The sequence below is a fragment of the Eptatretus burgeri genome, chromosome 6 (assembly GCF_056783735.1).
Source record: "Eptatretus burgeri isolate ZD-2024b chromosome 6, Ebu_testis_v1, whole genome shotgun sequence".
NCBI lineage: Eukaryota > Metazoa > Chordata > Myxini > Myxiniformes > Myxinidae > Eptatretus > Eptatretus burgeri.
The window spans coordinates 9,757,486-9,776,505 of NC_140966.1; the positions used below are offsets into that span (position 1 = coordinate 9,757,486).

At 46.3% G+C, this 19,020-nt stretch overlaps 1 protein-coding gene across 5 annotated transcripts in view; it reads left to right on the top strand.

Annotated features, from left to right (window-relative positions):
* Nucleotides 1–383: 383 nt before the first annotated feature.
* Nucleotides 384–19,020, top strand: part of LOC147024227 (neuropilin-1-like) — a 112,696-nt gene continuing 94,059 nt past the window's right edge. The window contains exons 1-3 of one of the 5 annotated variants that reach the window (XM_085883923.1): nt 384–502; nt 16,696–16,743; nt 17,889–18,440. In XM_085883923.1, coding sequence (XP_085740049.1) covers nt 18,347–18,440 — 94 coding nt within the window. In that variant the 5' untranslated portion in view covers nt 384–502; nt 16,696–16,743; nt 17,889–18,346. Of the gene's footprint in view, nt 503–14,521; nt 14,596–16,695; nt 16,744–17,888; nt 18,441–19,020 lie in introns of those variants that run through there. The other 4 variants (XM_085883920.1, XM_085883925.1, XM_085883922.1 and 1 more) reach the window with 4 other exon arrangements.

The window sequence follows — 19,020 nt, forward strand, 5'->3', positions numbered from 1 at the left end:
TTACTCCATTAGCCCATTGCAATCCACTAATCATCTCCCCTCCATCAAACATCCTTTTCACAGTCCCTCCTTCAGCCCATCGGACCTACCTTCAATCCCACGGCCATTCGGTCTCATCTCTCGGTCGTTCAGCCATCCCCGCTTCTTGTGGGCATGGTACAGTGGAAAAACAGGGCGAATGGGTGTTTTGTGCACGAAGGAGTGAGGGCTGGGGTCTCTCGTTGTGTTTTTTGGCGCGAAAAGGGCGGGGCGGGGGCTTCGTTGAAAGTTCCCTCAGAATGGCGTGGAAATTTCCACACGTGACGTCATGCACCTACCCCCATCGGCTGCGGACCAATGGGAGGGCGAGAAGGCTTGTGGGAGGAGGGGAAGACGGCGAATGTGAGGAAGAAGCAGAAGGGCAAAGGAAGGACTCGTGACGAGCTCGTGCAAGCAGGGATGAAGAGGTGAACGAACGAGACAGGAGGCTCGCATGATCATAATACGAAAACACCGAGTAAAGGTTCGTGAGGGAAAGAACAAAAACGAGTGTGGGTAAAGTCGGGAATGTTTCATGTGCAGTCGGTGTTGTAGGCCAAGAGTAATAGTGTATATAGGCCCAAACCTGGAAAAAAATTATAACAAGCTGAAAATTTCAGGAAAGATGCCGATGGGTATGATAAATAACATATTGCTACGGTTGTGGGAATTCACAGAACACCAGTCAGGTTTCCAAGAGGTCAGTTATTTTCGGTAAGTGTGTGTTTCAGGTTAGAATTCCCCACCGAAGTATAACGGGTCTCGTTCGTGTGCCGGGCCGTGCATCTTTGAGTTAGCCGGTATTCTTTTTCTATCTTTTATTTCAAACAAACGGCATCTCTTCAACGACACTACTACAACCACGCCACCTCCACCACCACAACAGCATCGCAACAACCATGCCATCCCCACCACAGCGCCAACCACACTGCAACCATGACATCTCAACAACCTCGTCAATCTCCACAACACAGCGACCCTCCTCTACAAACAAAAAGTGAAATCCTTCAACACAGCGCGTGTGGTGAATCAAATGAGTACACTCATGGTAAAATATGCAATTTATGCTTTTTCAGTTGAAAAACAATTAAAAAGCGTGCTTAATATTTTAAATGTAAAAATCTTGTTATTATTGTGATAAGCACCTTTATATATAACAGAAGGAATGAAATAGTTCGATACAGCGTGGCAGGAGGCCGCAAAATAATGATTGTAAGTAAATTTCAACTACTCATGCATAAAGAAACACTTGTTTATGGCTAATATTAAAGAGAATGATGGTACAAGAAGAACTTAGCTTTCTGCGTTCGGCGCGAAATGCCATGGTGGGCGGAAATGACGTCTTTCGTTCGTTCGTACATGAGGGGAGCGTTTCTTCGTTTTTTTCCGTAAAGCAATAAATTTAATGGTTTTCACATATATAACACATTAGTTTCACAAATTTCCATTGAAATACTCGGGTATTTCCGTCAATTGTCGCCATTTCCGTCGAGGTTACGCACTGCATCTACCGGACAGCCGTCATTGGCTGTCTTGAGGCACGTGGGGGGGGGGGGGGGACGGCACTGGACCCACCAGAGACGTGGTAGACGACGCCGGGGACATTTCAAACTCGGTGCAATTGTATACAGCGCACGCGCTGTAAAAATACCACTCCCAGAAAGCCACCCGGAGAAGGAAACAGAAATGACGGTTATTACAACAACAGAGGCAAGCTGATCACTCCTGGGATTTTCCCCTGCGCGCCGGGATGGGAGGGGCGAACACTCCGGACCCAATAAAAAGCCGTGTTCGCTGGCCGAAAAGGCAGTTGAGTTGGTGTGGGGAGTTCGTAGTCGGTGGGATTTGGGAGTGGAGAGACGCCCCGTTGAGAGCTGGAGAGTTCGGAGGTGGGAGCTAAGTTCGGAGTTTGGAGTGTTGGAGTGCGGGCAGTTGGTTCGCTGGAAGGTTCGCCCGCGCAACCAAGAAGCCGGGGTCGAGACCCGTTCACTCCTCCAACGCGTCGTCGGCTAAGCCAGGCGACAGTGAAGGCCGGACGACCAAGGGAGCCAGTCGGAGCTCGGGGGTCTGGGCAAACACACCGAGGGTCGCCCAACAAGAGCCCATCGAGCCGCCAGGGGTGGCCAGGTAACCTGCCCCGGCCTCTCGGAGCCACTTCGGTCATCCCGGCTCTGAGAAATAATAAAGGCTTACAAGCCTGTTCTTTCTTTCTTGGGTTTTGCATGAAAGTCTGTGGCGCCTTGTCCTTAAGTAGTGAATTGTGTAAGTGCATGTACATAATAAATAGACATTGGCTGTAGGTTTTTTGCTCGTTTTTTTTCCCTATCCCCCCATTCATTGCATTGCCTGTGTAGAAATAAATGCCTATTGTTTGAATGTCAACCCGCTCGTTGCATCCCTTTCTCCATTAACTGCCATGATGCGTTCGGGAAATTAGCTGGCTGATTATCAAGCCGATAAAACGTACATCTGATCCGACGGGACTTGGCGATATAAAACCGGTCGGCAATCGCATCCGGAATGAGCTGCTTAAGCGGCTTGTTTTCATGCAGGCCCCGTCGAGGTATAAACTCCCGGCATTTCTGTCCGCGCGAATAGTTAGGTATATCGACAATTCGGCGATTGACCCTGTAGCGCATGGACAGAATATTTGGCTGGTTTATGGTGTAATAAAAACACCCGTAGCTGGGTTTCGGCGTTGATCCGGAAGCTACGACTAGATTGCGCGTTCGGTGGGCGCGCGCGGCCACAATTGGGCTAAGGTGGTCGTCAGCACGCCGAACGGGTGGAAATCGAAAACAATATAAAAAGTCCCCGAAAATCCTCCTTGTGCTTTTCAAAATGGCCGCCATTTTGTTTTTTTTATCATATCTTAACAAGTAGACATGGTAGAAATGCAAACAAAGTGTCGAAACATAGGTTTTCAAATACAAGCAAGCCGATAAAATCATTAATTACATGATTAAAACACTCAAAATATCCAAAACCAAGATGGTGGCCAGCATGACCCCAAATATGGCCACCGTTCTCTATTTTATCATATTGTTACGGCTGTGGAAATTCGCAGAACACCATATAGGTTCCTTCGATCAGTTATCCTGGTAAGTCTGTGTTCAGTTAGATTTCCCCACTATTGTTTAATGGGTATTATTCGTGTTCACCGGGCTGTGACCCTTTGAGATAGTGTTTTTCTTTATCTATCGTTATTTTGAACCACCATTGCAACAAACCTCCACGCCAACAACCACCACCACCAACTACGCCACAACGCCAACCACGCTACAATCACCATTACAACAACCACCACCATCTTCGCCACTACGCCCGCTTGTGAACGCCATCCTCCACGGACCATGCTACAACCCCCTTTCCGCGTCGGAAACCGTCCGAGAACGCGAGGAGGGAAGCAAGGAGGATCTCCGATGGCACGCGGATTCTCCCACCTGATTTTGCCGCCTATTTTCCCCACGCTTGGTGTGGGGGAAGTGTGATCCGAGCCAGGGGTCAAAGGTGAGAAAAGGTGGGGGCCTCTTTTTGGGGGAATAATTCCTTGGACCTGAGCCAAAACCGACTTCCCCCGTCCTCCGCACGGCGCGCGGGGAGGGGGCGAGAGGGCACACCCCTTTTCGGGAGGCTTCTCGAAACGCCTCGAAGCGAGGTGGAGCCGAAAATGGGGTGGAGCGAAGGGCGGAGCCCCACGCTATAAAGGGCGGACTGTACGCGAGGCTCGGGGATCTCTGAGAGATCTCCCTGTGGTTCATGACTCTCTTCCCCTGTCTCCCGGTGGTCCATGCCCTGCTGCTTCTTCCGGCTCGTGTTACACTCGCCTGCCTTTGGTGGTCCGGTGCTCGTGCTTCCTGTGGTTCAGCGCTCCTCAGGTGGTTCAGCTGTTCCTGTGGTCGGGGTCCGGTGGAGGGCCCGTGAATCGGGGACGCGGACGGAAGGCGCAGCTCTGCCGGCTGTGTGGTGTGGACCTGTGCGTCCGGACGAGGAGTGCTGGAGAGAGTTTTCCGGCCACGCGGGAGGCCCGGAAACCAGGCGCGTCCAAGCTAGCTGTCGGGGGAGCGGGACGTCACGTCACGACTCGACGACCACTAAGGGGGGGGGCAGGTAACCTCCACGGTCTCGTGGGCCCATTCGGTCAGCCAAGGCCTACGTTATAAAGGTCCCCGGACTCCGTCTACCTCCCTGCCTATGGGGAGGTCTTTCCTTTTGTTTTTGTATGCATGCTGTGGTGCCGTGTCCTGTTGAGTTACGACTGTATAAGTGACTGCGCTTGTAAATAATAATTATCGTCGGTCGTATTGCTTTTGCATTCTATTTGTTACTTGTATATTGCATGACTGCCCTTGTTTTTGTTGTGCTGTATAGTGAAAAAATGTCCTTGTGTGCAATATACCCCATTCCTCGTGTCCTATTTACCTTTTGAAAAGCCATCTTGCATCGTTGAATGAGTAGTGGGTTTTGAACGCCTGGTAAAGAGAATCGGATCCGTCGAGGTCGGCGATAACACCGCTCGGTTATCACTGTAGTACGGAACGGACCGCTTAAGCGGTTCGTGTCCCAGGCCGACCTGCGGCGTGGTGCAGCCCCTCGGTAGGTTACCCACACGGGTACTTAGGTATATCGACATTCGGCGATTCACCCTATTTGGCACGGGTAGAATGCGGACTGGGCTGTGGTGAGGTTGAACCCCCACCTGTGACTGGTTCCTGGCGGTAGTTCCAGGAGGGTCACGACTGAATTGTCCGTCCGGTGGGCGACTCGGTTGCGATTGGAGTTACGTGGCTGATCGCACTCCGGCGGGCGCGAATTCGCAACAATATCTGAGCAACCAGATATGGTAGAAATGCAAATAAAGTGTCTAAATATAGGTTTTCAAACACAGGCAATCCATTTAAATCATTAAGTATATGACTAAAACATTAAAAAATATATATCCGAAACCAAGATGGTAGCCAATATGGCAGTAATTATGGCCGCTGTTCTCAATTTCTATCTTAGCAACCACTTGTGATAGAAATGCATAGGTTTGACGACCCAATCAATCTGATGAAATTATTAATTATATATTTTTTAAAACCCAAGATACATCTGTAAACTGTGATGATGCTGTAGAAATTGGTCATGCAGCAGCATCAGAAATGGCTGGTAAGAAGTTCACAGACATCACGCAACGCCGCAATGACAAGGTGAAGACGATTGCTGTCCAGAGTAAGACAGTCAAAGTCAGGGGACAAAACACAGAAGTCAATCCAAATCTCTTATTCAACAGAATCACATGTGTCCTGAATAACAGTTCTGAGATGGGATCATTCTTGGCTTACGAACTTGCTCCTCAGCCACCTTCCCTTTTCCAAAGCGGTGTGATGCGGAAGCCAACAAAGAGTTCCCTGGGTCTCCTGTTGAAATCATTCACCCAGCAATCCAATCTGCCAGAGAATTGCCTCTTTGTCTTAGATGGTAGCCACCTACTTCAATCAATTGTTTGGCCACAATCGTCCACCTATGCTGGTGTATATCAATCATTTATTTCATACATCCTGAAGCATTATGGAGCTCAATCAACCATGGTGTTTGATGGATATGGTAGCACAACTTCAACAAAGGTAGCTGAGCAGAGACGGAGAGCTCAGAAGTGTACATCCAGTGATATCATATTTGAGGATAATATGCCAACCACCACAACACAAGCAGCTAACAGTAACTTAGCTAACAGTAACAATAAGAATAGACTAATACAAACTCTTTGTGAAAAGATGCTTATGGCTGGCATACGTGTCAAGCAGGCTGAAGCAGACGCAGACACACTGATTGTTTCAACAGCGCTAGCCGTTGCAGAGTCAGAAGAGCTGCCAATTGTTGGCGTTGGTACAGACACTGACTTACTTGTCATGTTGATGGCTCGAGCAACCGCTACTACAGATATGTACATGTTTTGCCGCAGCAATCCTGTAACGGTCTTCAACATTCATGATATTCAGCATGCCATAGGAGACACCAGCAATCACTTGATGTTTCTACATGCTGTGACAGATTGTGACACTGTGTCTGTAATCTATCGTCAGTGCAAGCATAAAGCTTTCAACATTGTGCACAAAAAACAGGACTATGACTTGTTGGATACCTTCACAAAAATTGGAAGCACCCATGACGAGGTGTAACAAGCAGGCGAAAGTTTTATTCTCAAGCTGTATGGGGCCAGCAACTTTGAATCACTTTATGAATACCGCCACATTGCATACAAATGGGCAATTGGTCGCAGTTCCCTGAGTTCATCTTTTCAGCTTGCAAGTCTGCCTCCAACTAGAGCTGCAGCAAAGCAACATTCGTACTGCACTTATCTCACGGTTCAAGAATGGATGGGAAATACTTTGCCACCAACAGATTGGGGATGGAGGTCACAGGATAATACTCTCGCACCAGTGGAAACTGACCTCCCTGTTGCCCCTGACACTGCTCAACATGGTTTCATGTGGGTGCAAAGTTGATGGATGTGGTGGTATGTCATGTGGATGCAAGAAACTGGGATTGTTTTGCACTTCAATGTGCAGCATATGTACCAGCCAATCATGCAAGAATACTACACCAACATTGTTGGCTATGGATGATGAAGATACAGCACCAAAGCCATTGGATAACGAGACTGAAGATGACAATGAGGATCATCCATGAAGCAACATGATAATAAATGACTATGCTCAATTCATAAACTATGAAAAGAACTAAGCTTAGAGGGTATTGAGGCTTCCCTAATTTCCTTTAATATTATACATAATTTATATGTGCCTACTCATAAAAGTAAGGTTTGATTTGGCTTGGATTTGTCAGTCACACTGACGTTCATACTGGCCACCATCTTGGTTTTGGATATTTTGAGTGTTTTAGTCATGTAATTAATGATTTTATAGGATTGCTTGAGTTTGAAAACCTACGTTTTGACACTTTGTTTGCATTTCTACCATGTCTACTTGTTAAGATATGATAAAAAAACAAAATGGCAGCCATTTTGAAAAGCACAAGGAGGATTTTGGGGGACTTTTGGTATGTTTTTTTTAAACTCATTTTTCTGGACCTTTCTTGAAATTTTCAACTTGTTATAAATTTTTTCCAGGTTTAATTTATAATTCTTGGCCTATGAACTTCTGTGGAAAAAGAACAATCCTTCCATGAGCCTCATCCTGCCCTCTCGATCCTGTCTGTCACGAAGGACAAGGAGGGTGAATGACGCCACATCATCGATAGGGGCCTGAGGAGGAAGAATCTGAGGAAGAGGAGGGCGAGCCACACATCTCGCTCGCATATCTGGGACGCCAGAGAGGACTCGCCTACTGAGTCTAAGCATCTCAGTGGCACGGCTGAGTGTCCCCATCACTTCTCATCAACATTGCTCATCTTACCCATCCATTTTCCTCTGCATTCCCCTGTATATTTGTGTGAGGTGAGCACACGCTCAGGATGACGGAGCACTGATCACTCACTCAGGATGACGGCGCACGGACCACTCGCTCAGGATGACGGCGCACGGACCACTCGCTCAGGATGACACAGCACGGACCACTCGCTCAGGATGACACAGCACGGACCACTCGCTCAGGATGACACAGCACGGACCACTCGCTCAGGATGACACAGCACGGACCACTCACTCAGGATGACGGAGCACGGACCACTTGCTCAGGTTGACGGAGCATGAGGCACTTGTTCAAGATGACGGAGCATGAACCACTCGCTCAAGATGACAGAGCACGAACCACTCGCTCAGGATGACGGAGCACGGACCACTTGCTCAGGTTGACGTTGCATGAGGCACTTGTTCAAGATGACGGAGCATGAACCACTCGCTCAGGATGACTGAGCACGAACCGCGCGCTCAGGATGATGGAGCACGAACCACTCGCTCAGGATGACAGAACATTAACCACTCTCTCAGAATGAAGGACCACAAACCATTCGCTCAGGATGACAGAGCATGGACCACTCGCTCAGGATTACAGAGCACGGACCACTTGCTCAGGTTGACGGTGCACGAAGCACTCATTCAAGATGATGGAGCATGAACCACTCACTGAGGATGATGGAGCACGAACCACTCGCTCAGGATGATGGAGCACGAACCACTCACTCAGGATGATGGAACACGAACCACTCACTTAGGATGATGGAACACGAACCACTCGCTCAGGATGACAGAGCATGAACCACTTGCCCAGGATGACGGAGCATGACCACTCTCTCGGGATGAAGGAGCACGAACCATTCGCTCAGGATGATGGAGCATGAACCGCTCGCTCAGGATGACGGAGCACGAACCACTCACTCAGGATGATGGAGCATGAACCTCTCGCTCAGGATGATGGAGCACGAAACACTCGCTCAGGATGATGGAGCATGAACCTCTCGCTCAGGATGATGGAGCACGAAGCACTTGTTCAGGATGATGGAGCACAAACCACTCACTCAGGATGATGGAACACGAACCACTCGCTCAGGATGACAGAGCATGAACCACTTGCCCAGGATGACGGAGCATGACCACTCTCTCAGGATGAAGGAGCACGAACCATTCGCTCAGGATGATGGAGCATGAACCTCTCGCTCAGGATGATCGAGCACGAAGCACTTGTTCAGGATGACGGAGCACGAAGCACTTGTTCAGGATGACGGAGCACGAAGCACTTGTTCAGGATGACGGAGCACGAAGCACTTGTTCAGGATGACGGAGCACGAAGCACTTGTTCAGGATGACGGAGCACGAAGCACTTGTTCAGGATGATGGAGCACAAACCTCTCGCTCAGGATGACGGAGCACGAACCACTCACTCAGGATGATGGAGAATGAACCTCTCGCTCAGGATGATGGAGCACGAAACACTCGCTCAGGATGATGGAGCATGAACCTCTCGCTCAGGATGATCGAGCACGAAGCACTTGTTCAGGATGACGGAGCACGAAGCACTTGTTCAGGATGATGGAGCACGAAGCACTTGTTCAGGATGACTGAGCACAAAGCACTTGTTCAGGATGACGGAGCACGAAGCACTTGTTCAAGATTACAGAGCACGAAGCACTTGTTCAGGATGACTGAGCACGAAGCACTTGTTCAGGATGACGGAGCACGTAGCACTTGTTCAGGATGACGGAGCACGAAGCACTTGTTCAGGATGACGGAGCACGAAGCACTTGTTCAGGATGACGGAGCACGAAGCACTTGTTCAGGATGATGGAGCACGAAGCACTTGTTCAGGATGACGGAGCACGAAGCACTTGTTCAGGATGACGGAGCACGAAGCACTTGTTCAGGATGACGGAGCACGAAGCACTTGTTCAGGATGACGGAGCACGAAGCACTTGTTCAGGATGACGGAGCACGAAGCACTTGTTCAGGATGACGGAGCACGAAGCACTTGTTCAGGATGACGGAGCACGAAGCACTTGTTCAGGATGACGGAGCACGAAGCACTTGTTCAGGATGACGGAGCACGAAGCACTTGTTCAGGATGACGGAGCACGAAGCACTTGTTCAGGATGACGGAGCACGAAGCACTTGTTCAGGATGACGGAGCACGAAGCACTTGTTCAGGATGACGGAGCACGAAGCACTTGTTCAGGATGACGGAGCACGAAGCACTTGTTCAGGATGATGGAGCACGAAGCACTTGTTCAGGATGACGGAGCACGAAGCACTTGTTCAGGATGACGGAGCACGAAGCACTTGTTCAGGATGACGGAGCACGAAGCACTTGTTCAGGATGACGGAGCACGAAGCACTTGTTCAGGATGACGGAGCACGAAGCACTTGTTCAGGATGACTGAGCACGAAGCACTTGTTCAGGATGACGGAGCACGAAGCACTTGTTCAGGATGACGGAGCACGAAGCACTTGTTCAGGATGACGGAGCACGAAGCACTTGTTCAGGATGACGGAGCACGAAGCACTTGTTCAGGATGACGGAGCACGAAGCACTTGTTCAGGATGACGGAGCACGAAGCACTTGTTCAGGATGACGGAGCACGAAGCACTTGTTCAGGATGACGGAGCACGAAGCACTTGTTCAGGATGACGGAGCACGAAGCACTTGTTCAGGATGACGGAGCACGAAGCACTTGTTCAGGATGACGGAGCACGAAGCACTTGTTCAGGATGACGGAGCACGAAGCACTTGTTCAGGATGACGGAGCACGAAGCACTTGCTCAGGATGACGGAGCACGAAGCACTTGTTCAGGATGACGGAGCACGAAGCACTTGTTCAGGATGACGGAGCACGAAGCACTTGTTCAGGATGACGGAGCACGAAGCACTTGTTCAGGATGACGGAGCACGAAGCACTTGTTCAGGATGACGGAGCACGAAGCACTTGTTCAGGATGACGGAGCACGAAGCACTTGTTCAGGATGACGGAGCACGAAGCACTTGTTCAGGATGACGGAGCACGAAGCACTTGTTCAGGATGACGGAGCACGAAGCACTTGTTCAGGATGACGGAGCACGAAGCACTTGTTCAGGATGACGGAGCACGAAGCACTTGTTCAGGATGACGGAGCACGAAGCACTTGTTCAGGATGACGGAGCACGAAGCACTTGTTCAGGATGATGGAGCACAAACCTCTCGCTCTGAATGACGTGGCACGGCAAAAGCTTCCACAGTGAGTGAAGAATTCGCTCAGAATGACATAGTGCAGTACCGCTGTTGACTGGACTGGTGCTCAGTGCTCAATAAGCACTGAGGTGTTGACTGGTGCTCAGTTAGCAGCTTAAGCACTCAAGCAAGCCCTCCAATTAAATGGTTGATAAGGAATGGCTGGTCATGCTGTGGCTTCACCATGCAGGATCCCTTTGTCTTTAAAACTGGTCTTCACCACGCCTGCATCAGTTAAAGAAATTGAATTCGTTGATGTAGTTGTAGTTTATCCACAAAAGAGTTGGTGTTTAATGTCGAGCATTCCTGGAGACATTGAAAAGCTTAATCGCCCGTGAAATAAACATTGTAGATTAATTCGCCATCTTGCTTGCTCATCTGTGCATGTGTCACGTGGTGCATCGGTTTGCAGTCCGCACAAACGTTATAACTTTATTTTATAACTTCTGTTTTACACCAGTTTGCTTTGATTTCTTGCAGAGCATCTCGCAAAACCTCCGAAAATATAGACACAGATCTAGCATACACGATGGATAAGCATTCCCTCTGGCGGACAGGGCGCGATGTCAAGCAGTGAATGCATTGTCATCTTGCTCAATGAAGCTGGTTAATTTTGCACAATCCTAAATTTTTTGTTCACTCAATATAATTCTCCAAACAGTAGAAAAAGGATAAGTTTAATTCTTTGTAAATTTCACATATTTTTCATGTATATATGGAGAAGGAGGGACCACAGCTTTGCTTGCTTAAAGTATATAGGTATATGGGCTTAGTTACAAGACTCGTTATTTATTTAAATTATCAGATTTCACAACAGATTTCGACACTTATTTAGTCTGGACCATACGCGATCCTCAAAGCTGAAATAATATTTCGATGATGTCCTTTAATTTGGCCGTGAGAGTAGATCGTGGAAAATTGAATCATTTAACGCATGAAATCGCTTCAAGCTCCTAATTTGAAAATGATAGTACTTACAAAAGCGATGTACACAACGATTCGTAGCTATGATGAACAGGTATTTGATAATGAGTGAGGAAAGTGAAAAAAATAACTTTTATCATGAAGAAATCGTTGTGGCCTGTTCCAAGTCAAGGCATGGTTGAGTAGGCCAAAAAACATGGCGGCTTCAAACCCCAGTGAGGTTATGAAGGATATGCCTTAAGACCCCCATAGAGAGCGGTGACGGAGGATGCACCTGATGAAGGATATAATGAAATAAAGCTGTTAATTATCTTCAAAAGGGGTGTTTTAATTAACCCAAACACCCAATTTTCATAACTGCACTTCCTTGGAGTTTTCTTAGTTTGCATGTAAAGTTTCAGGCTGATAGGTTTCATGGTTTTGGAGTTATGTTGGACAAACACTGACACACACACACACACACACACACACACACACACACACACACACACACACACACACACACACACACACACACACACACACACACTTATATTTATATATCATCTGCTGATGTGTAAAATTTTAAGATGACGAGAAACACGCTCCCAACAGGAGCATAATTCCCTCAAACTCTGACAGGGTCAGTAAAGCACTTTCACGATGCCATGTGTCCAGTGCAAAAGTACAAATGTTTTCTATAGCTGATTTGGAATACCATACCCTCTCGCAGTAAAGATTTTAGGCAATACATTTTTCTTTTGAACAATGGGAGTGGGGGAAGTAAAAAAAAATAATAATTAGGCAATAAAACCTTCAGGAGCACACCCCAGGTACTGTTACGAATCTGGAAGCCATTTGCACACAGACAGACAGCAGTCCCTAAGCTGAGATATTTCGATAAGTATGTGTTTATAGTTAGAATCCCTCCTTCTGTCTACTGGGAACTTCGTGTGTGCTCTACGAGTTATTTTGTAGTTAGAATTTATACATCAACAACAACAACAACAACATAAACAGCGGACCGTCACCTCGCTCCGCCGTCGCCATTACGCACGTGGCCTGAGGTGAGGAGGTATGCGGAGCTACAATCACCTCAGCTCCGACTCCGCCCCAGAAAGTTGGGAGTTGCCCTGCCTACCGTGGGCCTGTCCAAGGAGGGACAGCCAGCGAATCGAGTGATGGAACCATCCAATCAGGAGGCGAGTGGCGAGGAAAGAAATCCCTCCCACCTCAAGAAAGAAGAGGAGTGATTGTGGTGATTGGCTTGGTCTGGGGTCGTGGTTCAAGCGGTCTGTGGTCCTTTTCGGTGGCTCACCATGGTGGTGGTGACCGAAGAGGAGTGATCGAGGCGACTGCCTAGCATCTGGAGTGATTGTGGCGACGGCTGAGCATCTGCGGTCGTGGTGGCTTGGTCTCGTTCGTGGGCCGTGGACTTCGGGTCGTGGGTTCGAGTCCCACCGTGGTGGTTCGGAGTTGGTGTGACCGCATGAGGCGGGAAGGTTCCCCGGCCCGGCTCCACCGAATAAAAACCCACGGGGTCCAGTTTCTTGTGTGTGTGTGTGTGTGTGTGTGTGTGTGTGTGTGTGTGTGTGTGTGTGTGTGTGTGTGTGTGTGTGTGTGTGTGTGTGTGTGTGTGTGTGTGTGTGTGTGTGTGTGTGTGTGTGTGTGTGTGTGTGTCCGTGGGCCCCGTCTGTAAGTAGAATCGTTAAGTGCCTTGTTCATTGTACATTACATTTTTTATTCGTGATAACTCTGCTCTTTTTGTGCTTCCCTCCCCAATTATTGTTTTAAATAAACCCCTGTTAAATGTACCAGCTCATTTTCTGTGCTTTCTCCCATTGGCCTAGCATCGTGCGGGTTTGAGAATTAGTAAGGCCGTTCATGCCGTAAGTTGTTCATTTGGTCCGGCGTGGCTTTGGTAGCTTCCGCTCGGTTACGCCGGATCTGAGTCGGTGATAGCGACTCGGTTCGGACAAAGTCGGTCGAGGGTGTGGTTTTCCCCGGTAGTTGGACGACGTGAATACTTAGGTATATTGAAATTAGGCAATTCACCCGACCCCATGCCGTCAAAATATTGGCGACCACGGTCCGCTCAGGGACCCGTGACCTTTCGGAGTTGTCCGAGAGTCATGACCTAAATTCCGGGTGTTCGGTGGGAGCCGACTCTACTGCTCCCCCTGGTGGTCATTTATCACCACTGAACCCCGGCCCACTACAGCACACCCACCAGATTTCAGCTCATTTTGTCCAGCGGTTTAGGAGTGCATATAAATCAAACACACACACACCGTGTTGGGATATTTTTTGAGCTCAAAATTAACATTGAGTAACTGATCACTCCTATCTTGAATAACTGCTGAAGAATGAAAAATTTATTTACCACAACAGCGCACTGTCCTGTTCTTTTTGAAAGTCATCATGAGATGTATAATATCCAGCAGTGAGTGCCAGCAGACAAGATGTGCAGTGGATCATCGTCTCCGAAAGGATGGTGCACTCTTTGATTCAACGATCTGTTTTGGAAGTCCACGGACACCCCTCTCGTTGAATCCTACTCCATGGACGATTGCACGGAGACGAGACAACGCAAGGCGAGAATGATTCCAAATGAGCTACCCTGTGACGCCATCCGGGGGGGGGGGGAAGGGGGTAGTGTTATGTTGCAAAACGAAAGTATCACTTATGAAGTATATTAATTGCAAAGGGACTCGTTGATTATACATACGTATGCAAGTCTACCTTCTCCTTCATGATGCATCACCTAAAGGATCGAATGGTTGTTTGTTTACCATCATTCGGTGATGATGCAATTTTTTGGTTTCATTGCAACATCAAGACAATTGAAAGACAAGTTTCTTTCAGCCTTTTGTGTTGCATAAGCATCGGTTTTCTGTCCGTAACTTTAGAATGGTTGCACTGATCTTGTTGAAAATTATTTTCCCCTCCGTTAGATGACCACCATGGTCATCACGTTGTGGTCATTTCCTTTCATGGGTCACCAAAGATGCAGCTACTGTCTACAATTTGTGGGTAAGAAAGGCAAACTTTTATTGAACAAGCATTTTTATACACTACGAGGTGCATCTTCAGAAAGGTTTGGCCAACCCAGTTGTAGATTTCTTTACTTTGCTGATAAGGCGACCAATCGTTGCCTACGTTTATCTAAACATAAGTAACATTGACCTTGGGGTTCAGATCGATCGTATACTTTTCTTTTCTCCAATAGTACATATTAGAACAGATAACCTCATCTTTGATTACTTAGTACATATTAGAACAGATAACCTCATCTTTGATTATTTCGTACATATTAGAACAGATAACCTCATCTTTGATTATTTAGTACATATCAGAACAGATAACCTCATCTTTGATTATTTAGTACATATCAGAACAGATAACCTCATCTTTGATTATTTAGTACATATTAGAACAGATAACCTCATCTTTGATGTAGTACATATTAGAACAGATAACCTCATCTTTGATTATTTAGTATATATTAGAACAGATAACCTCATCTTTGATTATTTAGTACATATCAGAACAGATAACCTCATCTTTGATTATTATTTAGTACATATTAGAACAGATAACCTCATATTTGATTATTTAGTACATACTAGACAGTACCCGCCCATAGGGCGGGGAGGGAATGAGGGGAGGGAATGGAAAGGCAGTGTTAGGGTTAGGGTTGGGGTTCGGGTTAGGGTTAACTGTTATGGTTAGGGTTAGATAACCCTAACAACTAACCCTAACCCTAACCCTAACCCCAACAGCTGAGTTATCTCATTGTATCCAACGGTTTGGCTGTCTATAAAGGACAAACAAACATGAAAAATTGACGTTTTAGTCAATTTAGGACGTTATAACTCGAAAGTCGGAAGTGAATGTCGTCAATCAACTGTCATTTAATTTTGATTGTCTGTCGAATGGCGTTGGTCCCATCTCGATCGGATGAAATTGGCCCGGTGACCTTGACCCCTTGACCCCATGACCTTTGACCTTGAACTTGACCCCCCCCCCCCCCATGTCCGTTCTCATGTCCCAAGGATCACTCATGCCAAGTTTCATCTTATTCCATCCAACAGTTTGGCCACCGAAAAGCACGAACAAACATACATACGAACATATTCTATCTTTTTAGTATAGTCGATAAGAACATATAACCTCATCTTTGATTATTTAGTACATATTAGAACAGATTACCTCATGCTTGATTATTTTGTACATATTAGAACAGATAACCTCATCTTTGGTTATTGAGTACATATTAGAACAGATAACCTCATCTTTGGTTATTTAGTACATATTAGAACAGATAACCTCATCTTTGAGTATTTAGTACATATTAGAACAGATAACCTCATATTTGATTATTTAGTACATATTGGAACAGATAACCTCATCTTTGAATTTTTTTTTTTTGTCATGTACCATATCCTTTACAGACATATCCTTTACAGGATATGGTGCCGCCAAAGCAGTTTCTTGCCAAGGGTCATACTGGGTGGTTGTTTGTCTGTGCTCTATCCTTTTAAATGCCAGGCATCAAGCAAGTCAGCAGCAAATACCATTTTTTAAGTCTCTGGTATGACTCGGTCGGGGTTTGAACCACTGATCTCCCATACTCAGAGCAGACGCTCCAACCATTACACCACCGAGTCTGCTTAACCTCATCTTTAAGAAAGAAGTTCAAAAACATTTCCCTCGTCACTTCCTAATCATGTCAGAGTGGCATGTTAACAGAATTGAAGGATGGAGCATGAAGTACAATGAGTGCACTCTGATTAAAACAAAGGTTTTTGTGTGAATTTGAACAAGATAATTGTGAAAACAACATATGTTATTTATTCATTCACTTATCACTAAATTACATTGATTTTTTAATTTATGTTATTCTTGAGGTCAATTTTTTTCAATTAAAATTCGTTTAAAGACAATTCTTCTGAAAGCAAGTTGACTCCATTTACATCACACTTACAATCCTGGGATCTTTCGGGTGCTTTAAGTATTCCTGCAGTCCAAGGATCGGCTTAAGCAATGCGGTATTTAGCGACTGCCTTCTTTGTGTGTCCGTCTCGCTCCTATCTCCCCTGAGATTTTCACGATACCATGATGTTTACTCAGCAGAGTGCTGGGACAGCGGCCAGGAGTTCGACTGCTCACTCTCACCTTGTAAGTATCCCCTCGATGAGGCTCCAGTGATAAGACCTTCTGTTTGACATTTTAGTTTTGTTCTTCAATGTGAGCAAACCTGCACTGGGATTTCAGTTTTGGAACAAGATGACCATGTGCAAGTTCAGAAAATGACAGGGATTGTGAATGTTCCTGTTACATCAAGAAATATGGGCTATCTATTTATTATGTATGCAAATATGGCGGTGTTTTTGACCCTTTCCCCCATTTTCCTGTATGCTCCGTACTCTTCCCAAACTTCGTTTCCTTCCACTTACTCTTATCTCTTTCCAACACTACTTTATCTTTTCTCCCCACCCACACTTCCTGATGCTGATTTCTTTCTCATCAAATCGTCTTCCTTTTTTTTTCAATTTTTGCTTTTCTCAATATAGCCCCACCCTTCCACCGTGAGTATGATAGCCCCTAATTTGTTGAGCATGTAGAAATCTGTATTTCTACAACAAATCGTGCATTTCCTGTGACTGCTGCTGCTTACAGCTTCGTCGCACATGTTTTTGCCATGGCTGCAGACAGGACATGCTGTCCTGAAGCGATCTGTGCAAAGCCCCTGTCTGTGCAAACTTCCATTGTCAGATAAATAAACCCGCCACAGCCGCCAGGAAGCCAGGGACTGTTGGGGAGGGCTTCCGGCCCTCAATTTGGCCTGCCAGCTATAGATCCTGTGAAGCATAAATGAGTCACAGCCGTGAGACAAATTTCTGCCAAATGCACCCTCAGACATTTTTTTTTTTTTTGCATGATGTGGCAGATGTCCATCAATAGCTTAATAGCCATGCATCAGCTTTTCTACATCCCTTTGTTTTTGTTTACTTTTTTTTTTGGTCCTTTCCATATCTTCCTTTTCCTCATAAGGATCTGATCATTGTTTTGGACACTTGTTATTTGCTCTCAAGGTACCTTTCAGACATTATATTCCATCGGTGTGGTGATGTGGTGCATGACAGATTGGTGAACCATGGCCTTTTCTGTAACTCACCTTTGTGTTGTTATGTTTAACTTATCTTTGTCGCCATTTATTTGATCTCTGTTCTTCATCCTGTCTTTTTTTTTTCTTTCTTTTCATTTGCAACGTTTGGCATCCTCAAACGCTCCCTCTACCTCACCCGCCCCTTTCTCTTTAGTGCTGTTGGCCAACTCAGCGGGGTTTGCGTCACAAGTGGGTCGAGAGGGATGTGGGGGGTTGGGACTCAGAACACAGCCCATGTCCAAGAAAGCTAACGAGCGAGAACTGCATTGAGACAGCTGGAGTCGCAGAGAGTCTGAGGGAGCTGAAACTGAATCTGAAGTGAGCTGCTCAAGATGCAGATTTGATAGACCTGGATTTTACAGATAATTGAAAGAGGAACTAGATGTAGCTTGTATTATAACTAAAAGTGAAGTGAACGAAAAATAGACTGCAGGAGGGGTACTACAAGAGCTCGGAGTGGCAGTGAAGGCAAGTTAAAACTCAAGCTAAATAAAGTTTGAAGAAAAGCCAGGTGCGCGGCTGTGGTCCAGCCATTCAGAGAAGAAATCCTAAACAAAAAGAGGTAGTTTATATCTGTTGCGATCATCGTTAGAACATCTGTGCGGCCCTGCAATGAAGATCGATGCCATGATTGGGATGTCTGCTGCGACGATGACAAAACTGCTCTTCAGCTTGCTCTGCTTGACGCACGTTCTGGTGGAAGGAGGTAAGACTGGGCCATAAGGAAGCAATCTAAGCAGTCGGGTGGTCAGCGAGATAGACTATTGAACTGTGCCTTTTCTTTTGAATAATGATCGGCATTTGATTATCAAGAGATTGCCTGTATCAACAGGGTGAAGATATGACTCATCTAATTTACGCATTGCATGGATTTGAGATTTTAGTTTGTATACAACTCATGTTAAAAGATTAGTTTATTGAGTTATTTGATGAGCATATTATGACGTCAAATTTCACATGTATTATGTTGTGTAAGAACCACAAAAGATGCAAAGCGAACCGCGTGTGCTTTCTCTCTGTAATTTTTCACCCTTCAAAACCCTCCCTCCATTTTATGATGCTCACGTTATCTATGCCATCGCCGCCTGTGTGTGCTCTGCACAGCCTTCCGCACGCACAGAGATGGAATGAACCGATATGACTGCCCCACTGACGCATTTTATGCTTTCCATTTTTGCTCATATTTATGTAAACGGGGGAGGATAGTCAGACTTGTGCAGTTACGATACGAGGTCTCAAATTCAAATCAAATTACCACTAAAAAGGTGTTTGGTGCAGATGTTTTG